Consider the following 16,200-nt stretch of genomic DNA (forward strand, 5'->3'; position numbering starts at 1 on the left):
GAATATTTATTAAAAATTATGTGAGCTGAGACTACTACATAGAGTATGAATTGGTGTCCGTATAAGCAGCTCAATTGGTTATAGTTGTAAAATTTGAAAAGAATAAATTTGTGTTGAAAATTGTCAAGTTTGTTAAACCCCAATAAAAACAAATATTTAAAAGTAAAAAATTGAAAATATTTATTGATATTAGTGCCTTTTTACACGGAATATAATACGGAGTAATAAATTTGTTTTTGAAGTACACTGGAGTGCAAGTCTTTTCTTAACTGTTAATTTATTGCATTTTAAATTTTTAATCATTTTGGACGCACACTAGAAGGGGTGCTCAATTGCTGGAACATATTGTAACGTACATGAATTATGAATATATATCATCTGTATTTATCTGTAATTCATGGATGGTCTAGTTTTAATCTTAAAATAATGACCAAATTCGTTCTACATTATAATTTTGTGTGCTTCATTCTAGTATTTGTTTTGTTTTTTAGTACATAATGAATTAATCATACACAAGACATTAAGCAATCATTATTGCGTGGATGGTGGTCCATACAGCTGACTGGACCACAATCTAAAATCACATAAAGTATATTATTCTAACTCATAAAATACATTATCTTACCTTAGAAATTTCATTATTCTAACACATAAAGTACATTATACATTATTCTAACTCATAAAATACATTATTCTGAGGAATCGCACTTTTGGTTCCTAAATTATTAGCGTATTTGAATTATAGTCCCTGGTTTCCAATTCGAACAGATTCGATCCCTTAATCATTCTTATGTTAGTTAATTTAGTCATTCTGTCATATAATCTCGTTAAACACCGTTTAAACCATGGACATTTTTAGAATTTCATATACTACTTAATATATTTACCCAATTTCTTCCCCCTTCGTCCTCCCTTATTGTCCAGAATTCTAACCAATAAATAAGCTATTCCCCAACCAACAGGGACGGAGCCAGAAATTCGATTGAGGGGGGGGGGGGGGGGGGGGGGGGCGAAGTAGGACGGATTCAGAAATTTTTTCCAGTAAAAGCGAAACATTAAAACAAAAGATATAATTTAAAAAAAATAAATAAATTACCTAAGAATTTTTTTTATATATATATGTATGTGTGTGTGTGTGTGTGTGTGTGTGTGTGTGTGTGTGTGTTAAATATTAAAAAAGTAAATGTGTTAAAGCCGTAGGGGAAGGACAAAATATGCTAATGCAAGGTTTCAAACCCAAGACCTTTCCTATTACTATAAATATGCTCTACCAACTAATCTAAATCCTTACTTGTTGACATTTACTAGCTTTTTTTATAATAATATTAAAACATAAACTATATATACATATATACATATACATATTATATATGGGGTGGGGGTGGGGGTGGGGGTGGGGGTGGGATGAGAGGGGCAGCTGACCCCCCTGCCCCCCTCTGCCTCCGTCCCTGCCAACCAAACACCATTTCCATTAAAGAGGACACCCTTGCTAAGACGATCATGCCTTCAAGCACTATCGTTTGAACTTGGAGAGTGTACTTCTTCTTTTTAATTCTTGCAACTACAAATTAATGGTGAGTTTGGTCCCTGAGTTATAATGGTAGTGACAACTCAGTCCCTGAGTTATGACCGTATCCATTTTTAGTCCATCAGTTATGAGCGAAGTGACGCATTTGGTCCCTGACCGTTAAAATTGACGAAAAAATTATAAAATATTTAAAATTTTAGGGGTAAAGTAAGAAATTCACATTTTATTTACTTTCTTATATTGAAACCATTTTTGCAATATTATTTTCAACTTCCTAGCATTCTATTTCAAGGTTCTTCAATTCCAAAAACAATTCAATAATGAGTTAATTCCAGCAATGGTCCTCTGACTATTGCGATTTTCCAAAATCAGTCCTTGTCTTTTAAATTGGACAAAATAGACCTTTGACTATCAAATTTGTTCCAGCATTAGTCCTTCCGTCAACTTTCAGTTAGTTAGGTGTTAGTATAGGGGTTAAAATGTCATTTCATTAGCTTCTTTCTCCTTCCTCATTTCTTTCTTCTTTCTAAAAAAAAATGATAAAACCCAACCACATATCTAAACAGAAGCACAAACCGTGCTTAAACCCCAAAGTGGTTGTGTCTCCTTCTCAGAACACGAATTTTAAGAATGTACGGACAGGAGAAACTGAAAAAACACAGACAACCGGAGCCATTCGAAGCAGGCCACACAAACAATTCTATATATCAACAAATTGAGTAGATCCACGAGTAGCAATGCTGCAAATCTATGGCAATGGAAAGCTAAATGCGTAGTTCATCCAAATAATTGCAGCAGAAAACTTACCGACCAAGCAGATTCAATTCGATCATCGGAGCCATGGCGATTCTCCTTTACGGCGGTGCCGTAAACAGTCTCCTTTACGGCGATTCTCCTCAGTGGGAAACATGGCGAGTTCGAGGTCGCAGAGCTTGAGGCGGTGCCCGCGGGTGTACTTTCCGGGGAAGAAGAGAACTTGCCAGGCTTCAAGTCGCAGTGGAAGATTCGACAGTGCATGCAATAGATACCGTTGAGAAGCTGAAAAGTGTAACATGCCGCCATTAACTTCGGCATCCCGGCAGAAGCCTCGATCATGTCGCTGAGGGTCCCCTGATTCATGAGCTCGCAAGTTCTCGTTTGTTCGTATCGCCGGAGACGGAGAGCCGGGAAGGGATACTCGGCACCGGGATTAGTCAACATGTGCGTGAAGTACGAGCACATGGCGGAGCTGGTGGTGAAATCAGGTTCTGCCATTTTCAGGACCTTTTTGAGGGCGTCGTGGAGGTGGAGCGGGAGGCCATTGGTGGTCGGGTACTGAGGAGGAAGATCCGACGATTCTGGAAGATGGAGTTCCAGTAATCGAATGTATTGGGAAAAGGATTGAGAAATGTTGTTTTTGATCCGGGGTCGAACATAAATGGACCAAGAAACCTCTGTCTGCAAGATTCTTGGCCAGTCCGACGAAGGGTGTAATGTGGTCGTACACCAGCCATGGAAATATCACGACACTCCTCCTCGTCATAGTTTCTGTTCCCATGGTTAGTCGTCGTTGAGGTCATAGTGTTCAGGTTCTATAGCTAGGAGCTTTGCCGAGTGGATGATGCACCCTTTACTTTAATTTGGATTTGGATGTTATGTTGCATAAAGTGTCTGTTTTCCATGAAATGGTGCATTTCATTTTGATTGAAAAGTCTTCATATGTTGTAAGATGTTTTATGTACAGTAACATTCTTTCTGTATTTTCTTGTCTACTGGCATTATACCGTCGTACCAGTACCACTTGGGAAGAGATCACATTGGAGCATCGATGACAGCAAAGTTAAGCCATCTATTGGAGCAAAGATCTGGAAGTTGGTAATCTATGCTCAATGAACTTAGATGAAACGATGAAAATGCAGGTTGAAGAAAGCAAGCTAATGAAAATACCATTTTGCCCTCAAAACTAACGCCTAAGAAACAGATAGATATAACAGAGGACTATTACCGGAACAAATTCGAAAGTCAAGTGTCTTTTTCGTCCAAATTAAAAGTCGAGGACTAATTTTGGAAAATCGTAATAGTCGGAGGACTATTGCCGAAATTAACTCATTCAATAATTTTCGTATGACTTGTTAGTAACCTGAGTCTCGTATAAGGAACCTGTAATTTAGTACAAACAAGAGAACACTTATCATTGTCTTCAAGAATGTAAAATACACAATCCTAAAAGTTTCTGATTTCCCTTACTAAACATAATAGTAATCAAACCATAACTTTTGAAATACAAGAAGATATCAAATTTCTCATATTATTTTTATGAAAAATTCACCAATAGAGTAATTAACTTGAGATTTTTAGTACGTAAAATTCTTTCGTAAGCACTGCAGTAACTTAATCAAGAATCGTATATCCTGACATATATATATATATATATATATATATATATATATATATATATATATATATATATATATATATATATCACCTTCTTTGTCTTTTTAAAAACCAGAGTAATGAGTGAGGAACCTAAGACTCAGTTATGAAAATTCTAAAAAATTTTGTAACTTCTAAAAACGATTATTGACTAAACTACGGCATATGAAAAATTTTTACATACTAAAAATCTCAAGTTATTTCGTTGGTGAATTTCTCATAAAAGCAACCTGAGAAATTTGACATCATTTTGTATCTCAAAAGTTCTGATTTGATTATCTTTGTTGCTTAGTAAAGAAAATTGAAGATTGATAGGTAGTGTGTTTCACACGTCTGAAGACAATAATCAAGAGTTTCTTTGTTTGTGTTATGTCTTAAGTTTGTTATACGAGAGCCAGGTTCCAAACAAGTCATACTAAAGTTATGAAATGCTTTTAGAATTGAACAATCTTGAAATTAGAGGCTAAAAAGTGAAAAATAATGTTATGAAAGTGGTTTTGATATAAGAAGTAGAATAAAATGTAAATTTCCTAATTTACCCTTCAAATTTTAAATATTTTTAAATTTTTCCATCAGTTTTAACGGTCGGGGACCAAATGCGCCACTTCGTTCATAACTAAGGGACTAAAAATGGATACGGTCATAACTCAGGGACTGAGTCAAAACTTGGGTATAACTCAGAAATCAAAGATGCAATTTTCCTTTAAATTAATTAATATTTTATTATCAAAAGTAAGAATAGAAGGCACACGATCAACTGTAATTGTTGTAACCTTAGGTGTTATTTCAAATTAAAGTGGGAGTTATAACTTTTTCGAAATTCAAATTTTGAATTCCATTAGCGCTAATTACATCAAACTCTCCTATATATACTTGTGGTTGGACAGAATATTTTACGTACTAAAAAATTTAGTTTTTCACGGCAAGACATAAAGTATATGATCCCATGGCGTAAAGACTAGGAAGAGGGGTTATATAGGATAAGTGGGGTATTATTTGGCAAATAATGGAAAAAAGATGGTGTAAGGTGGAAGAAAGGAGGGGCGAACACTAAGGACTCTTTTAATGGCTAAGAGTGTGATGGGGGATGGCAGGGTATGGCCAGTTGGTGCAGTTGACTGTCAATTATTGTCGACAAACAATTAGGCTCAGGGGCCAAGGGACAAGTGAATGGAGAGGTGGGTGATTGGATTCGAATAGTGCCGCGGGATGAATTTGTAGTCTAAAATTCCTAGAGATTGTTGTTCACTCATCTTTTACTATTTTCAACTCCAAAAATACTATAAATCAGGGGTTTTGGTTTCCCTTCAAACATTATTATCACTTAACTTAACGGAGACTTGACTTCTCTAGTCCATTGTCTATATTTTTTAGACAACTTGCCTAATTTGTCTAAAATTGTAATAAACCCTATATTAAGAATTGACCATAGTATTCCAGGCTTGTTCATTGTGTGTAGTTTTCAATATTTTTCATTACAGACCGAAATTAGAATTGCGACACATCATCGTATTTGACTATTGTTTAATATCTATGTTCTTTACCAATTTTATCTCTGACAAATTAACAACCCAATTTCACAATGAGTGTAGTCAAATAAAACCATCATCTAAGAAAAAGTTAAAATATTACTAGTCGATACATGCTTTCTCTTCTTCATTTTAAATGACACAGTGATATATATTATTCATGGACCAAACAAATTTATTTTACAAAATTATTACAGGAATGAAGTTGGGAATATGTATAAAGCAATAATATGAAGAGTGAGATGACCAAACAAATTTCCATATAGCGCTGGGGACAAATATTTTAAAAATAGCATTTCGATCTGTACTGCAGGGACGTAGCTGGGGACAAATATTTTTAAAATAGCAATTTGTTAAGAGTGGGATTTGAACCCACGCCCTTTCGGACCAGAACCTTAATCTGGCGCCTTAGACCAACTCGGCCATCTCAACCTATTGACTACAAAATTAGAACTATTTTATAGATAGGATAATTTAATCGCCCAATCACACCCATCTCTCTCAATCATTATTGTGTGGACTATGTGAACCATATTTTGTATATTGTAAAATAATGTACATTCAGTACAAAAATAATATACATTGTATTCAGGGAATGTACATTATTTATGTACTAAGTGTACATTATATTATATAATGTACATTTAATACAAAAATTATATACATTTAGTATATTAAAAATGTACTTTTATTATGGTTCACATAACACTGTGTGGACCATAATTTGCCCATCTCTCAAAGGAAAGCCTTGAGTGGCATATATATATATATATATATATATATATATATATATATAGGAAAAGATAATGCTTTTTGCCTCAAGGTATATAATTGTAAATTTTATTAATAAGTCTTATATTTTTTAATTACTCTCCACCATTAAAACTTTATTCTCTCCCTTAATGTCATCTTCATTGCATAAATTCCTCATTAATAAATTTTTTATATTTTTCATAAATAAATTCCTCTCAGACAATCAACGATATAGAGATACGAGAACTAATGAATGCGGTAACTTATTTTTTGTTCTTATTTTATTTTATTTATTCATTGATTCTATATGCAGGGAGTGTGTGGATTAGTTGGATAGATGACGATGGAACAAAGGAGCTTGAATTGAGAAGATGAGCTTTCAAAATGAGCTTCAAATCGAGCTTTCAAAATAAGCTTCAAAAGTTTGAACTTGTGTGCACCAACATGTTGAATTTTTAAGTTAAGAATATTTGGGAGAAGAAGAAGTTGAGAATATTTCAAATTGTGGGGGTTAAAAAATTAAAATTTCAAATGATATTTAGTGCTAATTACTTCGAACTATATTCTATATATACATGTGGATAGGTCTCGTTGAATGTTTGTGTAGTGTACAACATACCTCCTTTGTTTTTTATTTGTCAAAATTAACTAAGGGTGATTAAACTCTTGTAAGTTTGGAGTTAAAATATTTAACTCCATTTTTTAAGCTTAGAATTTAATATGTAACTGTTTTAACCACATGTGTTATTTTATATTAAAATTGGGGGTATAAAATTCAAATTTTGAATTCCATTAGTACTAACCAGTCGATGATCCACTTCAAATCGACATAAGTCGTTGAATGTAGATGGTCCTTCCACTATTTCGAGTGGCGGACTCTCAACTCCCAAAAAAAACTCTGTACTAACCTTTTATTATATTTTCATGTTCCCTTTGTTTAAGTTTGTTGAAAGTAGTATATTTGAGTGCTCGAATTTATTCTTGTAATCCATGGTATCTTCAGAAACTAATGTTTCAATGTTCCTAGCACCTTTGAGATGAAGCAAATCAGTTTTTTTAAAAATGTATTTCGCATGCCTTGGATTAACTGGATTATCATGATGTGAATTTTTGAGGAATTTTTATTTTAGAGTTGTGAAAAATATTATTACACCATTTACCAATTTTGAAAAGTTTGATAGTTAGAGGCTAAACGTGAACTGGATGCAATAGTCAAAGGAACAAAAGTGAAACTTTCTCAAATGAGAAATATGGCTAAGTATGTTGAAGTGAAGGGGTTCAACCCTTAGGGGGTGTATTCAATCATGACTTTTATAGAGTTTTAAAGACTTTTAAAATGATAGATTTTAATAAACTTTGATTGACTTTCATAGAGTCGTTCAAAACTTTCTAAAACTTTATAAGACTCTATAAAAGTCTATATAAAAAACATTCATAGACTTTTATGAACTTTTTATTTTAGAAAGTCTACAAAAGACATTGAAATTCTAAATTGAATACATCCTTACAAACTTTCAATGATTTTGATTTTTATCATTTATAATTTTCTTACAAAATATTTATAATATATCATAAAATTCTTCTTATTATATAGTTCTTCACCCACATCAACATTCTCAACATTATTATTTTTATCCATAGTATGCTGAGACTATATGCTAATTACTTATATATATTATTAATAAACATCAACAAAAAAAAAATATTTCATTAGAAATTCATAACATATTGAACAATAAAATTTATAATAAAAGAATTGATCAAATAAAATATTTAAAAATATAATTACAAGTGGCATAAAACAAAAAAAAAAATCTAATATTAATAATATACTCCCTCCGTCCTATTTTCCCTGTCTTACTTTCCTTTTTCGTCCGTCCCAAAATATTGTCCACTTTCTAAAATTAAACATCATTATATTTTTATTTTCCAACTTTGCCCTTTCAGCTTTTATCACAATTGATACATAATATGCACATCTGTCACTTCTCAAAAAAAAAAAAAAAATGCACAGCTGTAATCCACTCAAGAATACGCATAGTCTACAGATGAAGAATCTTGTAAAACAAACCATTCACTCCAAAACTTGACGGAAACAAGAAGCAAAAATTTATCAAAACTAGTAAATCTTACATTCTAAAGAAACAAGCTGAATCCCATGTCTTCGTCGCTCTCTTCCTTTGGTTCTTCGTTCTTTTTCTTAGTAGCCGGAGAAGCAGCTACGGGGTAGCAATACCGCCGGCAGCAGGAACAGTAACAGCAACTCCGCCGCCGCCGCCACTAGCGCCCATGTTCAGATCATGATGAGATCCTATATTTTCCTCTTTCTCACATTGTTTTGCGAAGAGGTTGGGCTAGTATGACTCCACAAAAACATTATCCTCTTTCAATAGCGTAGCAATCTTCACCATCTCTTAAATTGGCGCTGCCACCCTAATCTACAATCACTTTCATGAAGTTTCAGATTTTTATAACTCCATCTATTTGTAAACACCACTAGTTTTTGTCTTTTTTTTTTTTTTTTTTTTTTTTCGTTTTTTATCTTCCCCTTCTTAAGTTTATTTATTTTTGTATAATTACTGGTGTATAAAGAACTAAAAGAAGAATAATAGATACAGAAGGTATGGTTGATTTGTTAGAAAAAGATGAAGAAGTGGGTTTGTTGAAGAAAGATGAATAAATGTCTGCACATAGATGAAGAATGAGGAAGAAATGTACTGTAGCCAATTTGTCAGTAAGTAAAAGGGCATAAGTGGAAAAAGAGTGAGCTTTGTTTAACCATCTAAAAATTTGTGCCAAAAGTAAACCAGACAGCCTTTTCGGGACAGAGGGAGTATATAAAAAATTATACTTTTATTGCTAGGCATCACGCAAATAAATATTGTTTTGCAATAGCAATTTGAGACTGTGAACAACAACAAGGTGCTACTGTGAACAACAACAGTTCGAAATAATATTATTTTTACTTCATTATTGCTTTGTTCATGTATTTAGGGAGAATTAGAGAAAGTTAGGGATAAAAAATTCATAGAAAAAATAAAAATTAATATAAACAAGCAATAATGAAGTAAAAATAATATTATTTCGATTGTAAAGTGTAGGAGAGAGAAAAATTGGTAGAGTTTAGGTATGAGAAAAATATAGGATAATGATGAAAAAATAATTTTATTGAATTTAGATATGTTTAGAAAGTTTAAATAGGGACAACAAATAGAGTTTAAATAGAGAGAGAAAACATTCAAAGTTATTAGAAAGAAAATTTTGAAATCTTGGGGTTGATGGTTGGATTTCAACTATTTATATTTGAGAAGGAAAAGTCTACAAAAGTCTTAAAATTAAAAAATCTACAAAAGTTCATAACTTTTTGAATACCACATGACTTTTAAAGACTCTTTAAAAGTCTTAATCGAATACCATACGACTTTTAAAGACTCTTTAAAAATCTTAATTGTTGAATAGAAGAACAGAATATTGAAGAAGATGAAAATCAGAAGTGAGAAACCTAAAAGCTTGTTCTGGAAGAGTGGAAGACATAATATTTGTTGGGGGTTTCAAAAAAAAAAAAAAAAAATTGTTGGGAGGCTCAATGGTACTAAGCTAGGAGGGGCAAATATTTTTTTTGGGGGGAGGGAGGCAGGGGCCCTCCACATATAATATAACCTCGTCCTTGGTTGTAGTAGTCTACATGTATGTTAGAGCATCCCTATTAGATGGTTTTTGGTGATTTTTTTGTGGCAGAGAGAGGAGGAGAGAGAATGTTTAAAATCTTTGTAGGAGCAGGTTTTTTGTTTCCACGGGTGCGTGTGAGGCGCCCCAGAAGCGCCCAGTCGTGCATGTGTTAACAATTATTTTATTTTTTTACTTATAAATTCATTTTTTTTTTCCTTCCTCCTCTTCTACTTGGCACTTAAAAATTTGAAAAAATTATATTAGTTAGGATGCTTTTATATATACCATCGCTGAGTAATTTGTATGATTGAACTACTGTTAATAAACTCACAGCCTTCCTCACATTGCCATCCTACATATACTAAAATGTGTTCATCTTCAAACAAATTGTCAAGACCATAATTTAGAGAAATAAGAAGCCACATTTCACATGTAAAACTAGGTTCCAGTCCAACATTTAAAAAAAAAAAAAAAAAAAAAAAAAAAAAAAAAAAAAAAAAAAAAACCTGAGATCTTGTTTTGCTTAAGGTAACCATGTAGATCAAGAATAAGTTTATATTATATATAGTATGGAGTACTCAGTACTGTATATACAATGACTGAAGACAACATAATGACTACTATATATAAAGCCCTCAACTCTAAAGTGGTGCTTTGCCCCATCTTGAGCTTGGCTTGCAGGATGTCAAACAATTCCATGCTGTGAAATTCTATTTTGTGTATCCTAAAAATCTAATGAATTACTATATTGTATAAACAGTGTTTCTCGGAGTTGTGCCTCGTGATGATAAATCGAGATTACTACTATTCGAACTTCTCTTACCATGGCAGCTGCTTTTCAATCTCGAAGTAAGCTTTGCAAGAACTTCCTCCCTTCGGGGGCGGTTTGTGTATATCACCCAAAGCGCGAGGCTAAGCATGACTCCCACGGAGATCAAAGCCAATCCTGCATTCACGACCCGGAGATAGTGTTCCAATGGAGGGCAATAATCGGAGGTGATGTTTCGAAATGTATCACGTACGAAATTGCAGTTCCGAAGGTCGAGCAGTGGCAGGGTGTAATGCTCGAGAGCATAGCTAACGTTTAATGCAACCAACAAATGTCCATACATATCGGGGGTCACCCTCCCAATGCTGCTGCAGAAACCAAATGCAGACACATTGCAGATGTATTGCTGCCAAACCTGAGATATAAATGAGAGAAAACATGGAAATATTATATATTCAGAAAGTAGTTTGTCCAGTAAAAACACTCGGTTCTTGTTGGGCAGAGGCCGGTGACGGGCCAAGTCCAGCAATTGGTGGTTAGGGGATTGTTGGGCGAAGACCGGTGAAGGTTCAAGTCCAGAACCCTAACTCTCGAAAATGTGACGGTATACAAGAAAATAAAGTTACGCCTTCGTTGTGAGCTAGAGCTGTCAATACAGGTCCAACCCGACGGGTTGGGCCCGTTTAACCCGTGTTTTGGACGGGTTAGGTCGGAGAAATCCCGATCTGTCCCGTATGGGCCGGGCTGGCCCGAGCTATAGCTTATGATGTAGTAGTAAACGCTTGATCCTAACTGTTCTCCCTAGAAGTTGGAGAAGATAATAGCTATTTACATTCCGGTTTCCAGCCCCTTTTTTGTTGATTGTAAGTCACAATTGGCAACAAAAAATATAATGAAGTTTGCAATCGTTTCTTTCCCTTTGAAGTAGAGTATTCTGACTTTACTAGTGAAGGAAGCTAAAATGACCACTTACCAACGAGGCATTTGCCACTGAAACCTGTTCTGATGGACACGACAAATCTTGCAGCTGGGAGTCGTAAGGATAACAGAGATGAGGCATCAAAGGTCCAGATTGGTTGTAATAATTAGAATTGACTGGATCAGTAGGATTGGAATTGGCATAGGTGTCGATAAATCCGTTGACAACATTTGCAATGTCAACGACAACTTGTTTGCTCTTGATCAGTGTCCGGTTTGTGGTTCGTTGGTCAACGCAAGGAAGGATGTTGCTGAGTGCAGTTTCAGCGTGAGGATTGTCGACCCATTCTTCCATGGCCATACAGGTGTCGGAAATTGCACTAGAATAGAATATTTATCATAATTAATTCTAAAACACAGAAAAATCTTTCCAAAACATAAAGAAAACCGATAATGAGATATGTTGGGGGAATTAAAAAAGATTCTCCATGAATACTAGTGTAATGAAAAGAACCTTAGTTTAATGAATACTATGTTAACCACGCACTAATGCATGCATATGATAGCTATTCTTTCCCCAAATACTGCTACTGAACCAGTGAACTAAGCCCGTGTGGGTCATATGATAGCTATTCTGAATTAGAGTATGCATCAAGGCCCCTTGCAACAAAAAAAAAAAAAAAAAAAATGGAAATTTCAAAATCTTACTTGTCAACGACGACAAAAACTCCACAAAGAACGAAGGTCAACACCACTAGCAACCATCCACTGATTATGAATCTGCATTAGCAAAAACAGTTAGAAAATTGAAAGGATTGTAGCATCTAAAAACCGTGAAAACTAAAAGTGCAACTTTGAACCAGCTTACAGAGCCTCTCTTCCCCATATTGCCTAAAACCAGTGAAGTATATATAAAAGAGATATTTCTAAAGGTGACGAAGGAAAACTAATCCAATGAATGATCTAAGAGATTTCTATTGGAAGTCGCACGGGGATTTTGAAGGGGATGAAGGAGAAACAGCAAGTAATCATCAACCGAAAACTAACGGAAACCAGCTTGGTTGGCGTGAGTGACCGTGCACTCTCATCCCTTAAGAGAGGTCACTCTCGTATGGAAAAACTAATCTGGCCAGCACTTTGCCCCTTAATTGGGCCGGCCCGTTGCGAATGGGGATTAGTCTGAGTATGGTATGGGCTTAAAGGTGTCTCCTACAATTAGGATCTGCTCAGGACACCTCATAGTCTGACCAAAAACAAATTGAAAACTAACGGAGGGGAGCATATATACATGTGAATTGCATGTTGATGGCCAAGGATAGATAAGCCTGCAAGACAACATGATAAACATCAATAAGAAACTAAGAATGGGATCAGCGTGAGAATTGGAAGTTTTTAATCATAACGAAAAGGCTTTTATCACATACAAAGCCCAAGAATAGAGATGATAAGCATCACTGTTGCAACCGTGATCAGTGCTGACCGCCTACAAATAAACGAATTCGTTAAGTTTTGTTTGCTTATCAAATATCAAAAATAAATTAATTGAGTTTTTAGTCAAGTTTATGATAGCATACATAATATTGAAGACTCTTCTTATTTTTCCTGAGCTTTCGTCTGTTTTCTCCTCTAGTGTATCAGCTGCATTAATCAAGTCCACGTTCAAACGATCAATATCATCTTTGACATCTGAAGGGAGGTAAATCTGGGCCACGTTAACAGTTTTTGCAAGTGTAAGGTACTCCGACACATTTCTCAACGTTTGCACAGTGTAGTCGGACTGGTTCACAACATATTTCAATGTATCTAAAGCTTCAGCGTGAAATTCATCTTGTCCAACAGAAAGAAGAATACATCCAATCCTGTATACATATGAAATCAGGTATCGGGGGGGTTTAGTCAAGGGGGAATATATAGCAAGTATAGAGTCGTATTCTTACGCTGCAGCACAAGTGAAAACAATGAGAACGATTAGGCAAATTTTTTGTGAAAAATGTGTTTCCTCATCCTTGATATTTATCTTCCACCCGCAGAAATGGTGCACCACCAGGGCAAAGCCAAAAGCAATAAACCATAGCACAGCAAAAATGAACCCAGCAGCACCTGTAAAACCAACAGACTGAACGCAACAATGAGTAAAATACACTTCGGTCACCGGTTTCAGTTCAAAAGCCAAAATAACCAAAAGACTGAGCACAACAATGCCACAAAAGCCAAAATATTTATACTGCTGTAACACGTGGCATCTACATACATCATGATAAACACTTATTGTTATACTCTCTCTGTCCCATTTTATGTGTCTGGTTTGGTTAACGAGGCTTGGCTGAAGTTATTTTAATTCAATTTTTCATAATATTAAGTTTAGTATTAGTATATAAAATTTATATATTTAGAAACTACATCAAAAGTACTATTAAACACAAGAAATCAAATTTAAAAATAATTAAAAATTACTAAAGAAATAAACAAAGAAGAAAAAGTTGATTTGACCAATGACAGGTAAAAAAAGACAGAGGGAGTAGTAAATTCTAGTCAATTATAGCGAAAGATATGTACAAACAAGTAATCAAAGTAATACATTTAGTAACGGACAAGTTTACCTCCCACAATTCATGCCACACAGTTCAGATAGGTTTACTTATCCAACATACCAACTATATAAGATGGGTATTGCAATTACAAAGCACAGTTACTTCACTAATAAGTTCTTCGGTATTTTGAAACCATTAAGTGACTCTATAATTGTTTTTCTGTTTAAGGAAGGCAAAGGAATACGGTAAGCAACTAGGCACGCAAAAACAAAAATAAAACTAAAGGGAAAAGGGGATAACCCCGGCCAAAATGGCTAAGGATACAAACTTCTAACCACAATGTCACGAATTCGAATCTCAACCTTCTTGGTTTGAGCCAGTCAGCTATAGGCAACCTAGGCTGGTTTACCTTCTTGTAGTCCTTTGCCGGCTAGGGTCATAAGACGGGGTTTAGGCTGCAGGTTTCCCTCGTCACCCAAAAAGAAACTAAAGGGACAATCCAGAACATAAGGAAGTAATCTATATTGATTTGCAGGAAGGACATCATGTATTCCTTTCAAAACAAACATTAAGGGCACCATAGCTCACAAAACCTCGAATCCAACATATCAATAATTGAAAACAATAACATGAAAAAAGGAGTAGATTCTTACAGCCCAGTAGTGTTTATTGGCAATATCCCATCCACCTCTGTATTTGTGAAATCCAGAAAGAATGTCTGGCCTCCTTGTCCTGTTTCCACCCAAAACAAGTGTACCATTGAGCCCCTCATTGCCTGAACCTAACACTTCAGTGGTATCTTGAAGCACTCCATCCTTCCAAGATCCCAGTGTTTCCTTTCCTAGGTCTTGTCCACATAATCAGAGAAAAAAATAATATTAAGAAATTTTTAAAATCTGGGAATTTATGGGTTTATCACTTCACAAATTGTCAAAGGACAGCAAGATCCTCTACCATTGACAAAATACATGAAAATGAAAATAAACTATTGTCCTCCAACCAGACATTAATACTAAAAAAGCATATAAAACAAGAAAGTAGTTTCAAAGTTGTTATACGAAAACAGATCACCTAAACATCCACAATTAATAGTTGTATCTAGAAAATACTGAGATTAAAAAAAAAAAAAAAGAATCCATTTCAAGGTAATTCCTAAATTACACAATTGTTGAAAGAAAATTATCAGTTTATCACTTATCAGGGTATTAGTGTATTACCACTAAAGTACAAACCATTAATTTTAGTTAAAACGAGAAAAGACCAAATCTTTAAGTTCCTTATTTGGCTATCAAAACTCAAGAGACTTTTTCCAGTTTCTCATGATCACCAAATGCCCCATTCCGAAAGCGACAACCACCACCGCCAAGAACTAATTTTTTTCACAAGAAAAGCTCATACACAACAAAAAGAACTAAAAACGATCAAATACCCAGATTGAGAAATCAGTCAACCAACACATTAAATTTCAAGAACTGTAATAATTACCGACAATGACCCTCAAGGGAGCTCTGGGGTGCAAAGAATCAGCTGGAGTTAACCCCAGGCAAATGGAGAGGGCAAAAAGGAGGATAAAGATTGAACAACCCTTCACCATCTCCGTCTCCGCAAATCTCACTGTATCACTAAAAGAACCCCAAAATGCGCTGTCATCACTTTGTTCTTTTGGAAAGCTGAATGCTTAAATAAATAAGCACAACAGCACATATATACATGCGAGAAGATCTCAGAGAGGGGCAGTGGTGAAGCACAGAGATCCTCTGGTGTTGAGGCGCGCGCATATATGTGTATGTATAGGTAGAGAGAGAAAGTGGGAAGGATCACATGGTGGGGTGGCCTAAAAACGGGCAGTGTCAATGAAGGGAGTGAGTGAATGAGTGAATTAATAAAGCAGAGCAAAAGGAGTCTGAAGATCACCTTCTGCTTTTGGGTTTTTTTGTCCTTTTCAGCTTTTTCTTTTGTTGATTGATTGATCAGTTCACAAATCTTAACCTAAAAAGATTATTAAAGTGGTTTTAATTCATTAATAAATAAATATATTAATATAAAGGGAAAATTGCATTTAGTCATTCAATTAGTGTTATAAACTTAATT

The 16,200-nt window shown here is 34.7% G+C and overlaps 1 protein-coding gene and 1 non-coding gene across 2 annotated transcripts; both read right to left on the bottom strand.

Annotated features, from left to right (window-relative positions):
- Positions 1-5,820: 5,820 nt before the first annotated feature.
- Positions 5,821-5,901, bottom strand: TRNAL-AAG. Its single transcript has one exon. It is a non-coding gene; the product is annotated as a tRNA-Leu (tRNA).
- Positions 5,902-10,424: 4,523 nt separating this feature from the next.
- LOC109157679 lies at positions 10,425-15,967 on the bottom strand. The gene is made up of 9 exons (XM_019305541.1): positions 15,595-15,967; positions 14,763-14,956; positions 13,516-13,694; positions 13,153-13,437; positions 13,003-13,061; positions 12,867-12,903; positions 12,287-12,358; positions 11,634-11,958; positions 10,425-11,075 (listed from the first exon to the last, which is right to left on the bottom strand). Exons 1-9 carry the CDS (start codon positions 15,701-15,703, stop codon positions 10,635-10,637), a joined length of 1,701 nt encoding a protein of 566 aa, XP_019161086.1. The 5' UTR covers positions 15,704-15,967; the 3' UTR covers positions 10,425-10,634.
- Between the last annotated feature and the right edge of the window lie 233 nt (positions 15,968-16,200).

Source organism: Ipomoea nil, unplaced genomic scaffold (assembly GCF_001879475.1).
Source record: "Ipomoea nil cultivar Tokyo-kokei standard unplaced genomic scaffold, Asagao_1.1 scaffold0298, whole genome shotgun sequence".
In the NCBI taxonomy this organism is placed as follows: Eukaryota; Viridiplantae; Streptophyta; class Magnoliopsida; order Solanales; family Convolvulaceae; genus Ipomoea; species Ipomoea nil.

Excerpts from the sequence above, each read along its gene's own strand:
- LOC109157679 (XM_019305541.1), bottom strand. The coding sequence starts at position 15,703 with ATGGTGAAGGGTTGTTCAATCTTTATCCTCCTTTTTGCCCTCTCCATT. Across the intron at positions 14,957-15,594 it reads TCCCTTGAGGGTCATTGTCG|ACCTAGGAAAGGAAACACTG; the intron begins GTAATTATTACA and ends TATGTGGACAAG. Across the intron at positions 13,695-14,762 it reads CCAATAAACACTACTGGGCT|TCTGTTGGTTTTACAGGTGC; the intron begins GTAAGAATCTAC and ends TGTTGCGTTCAG.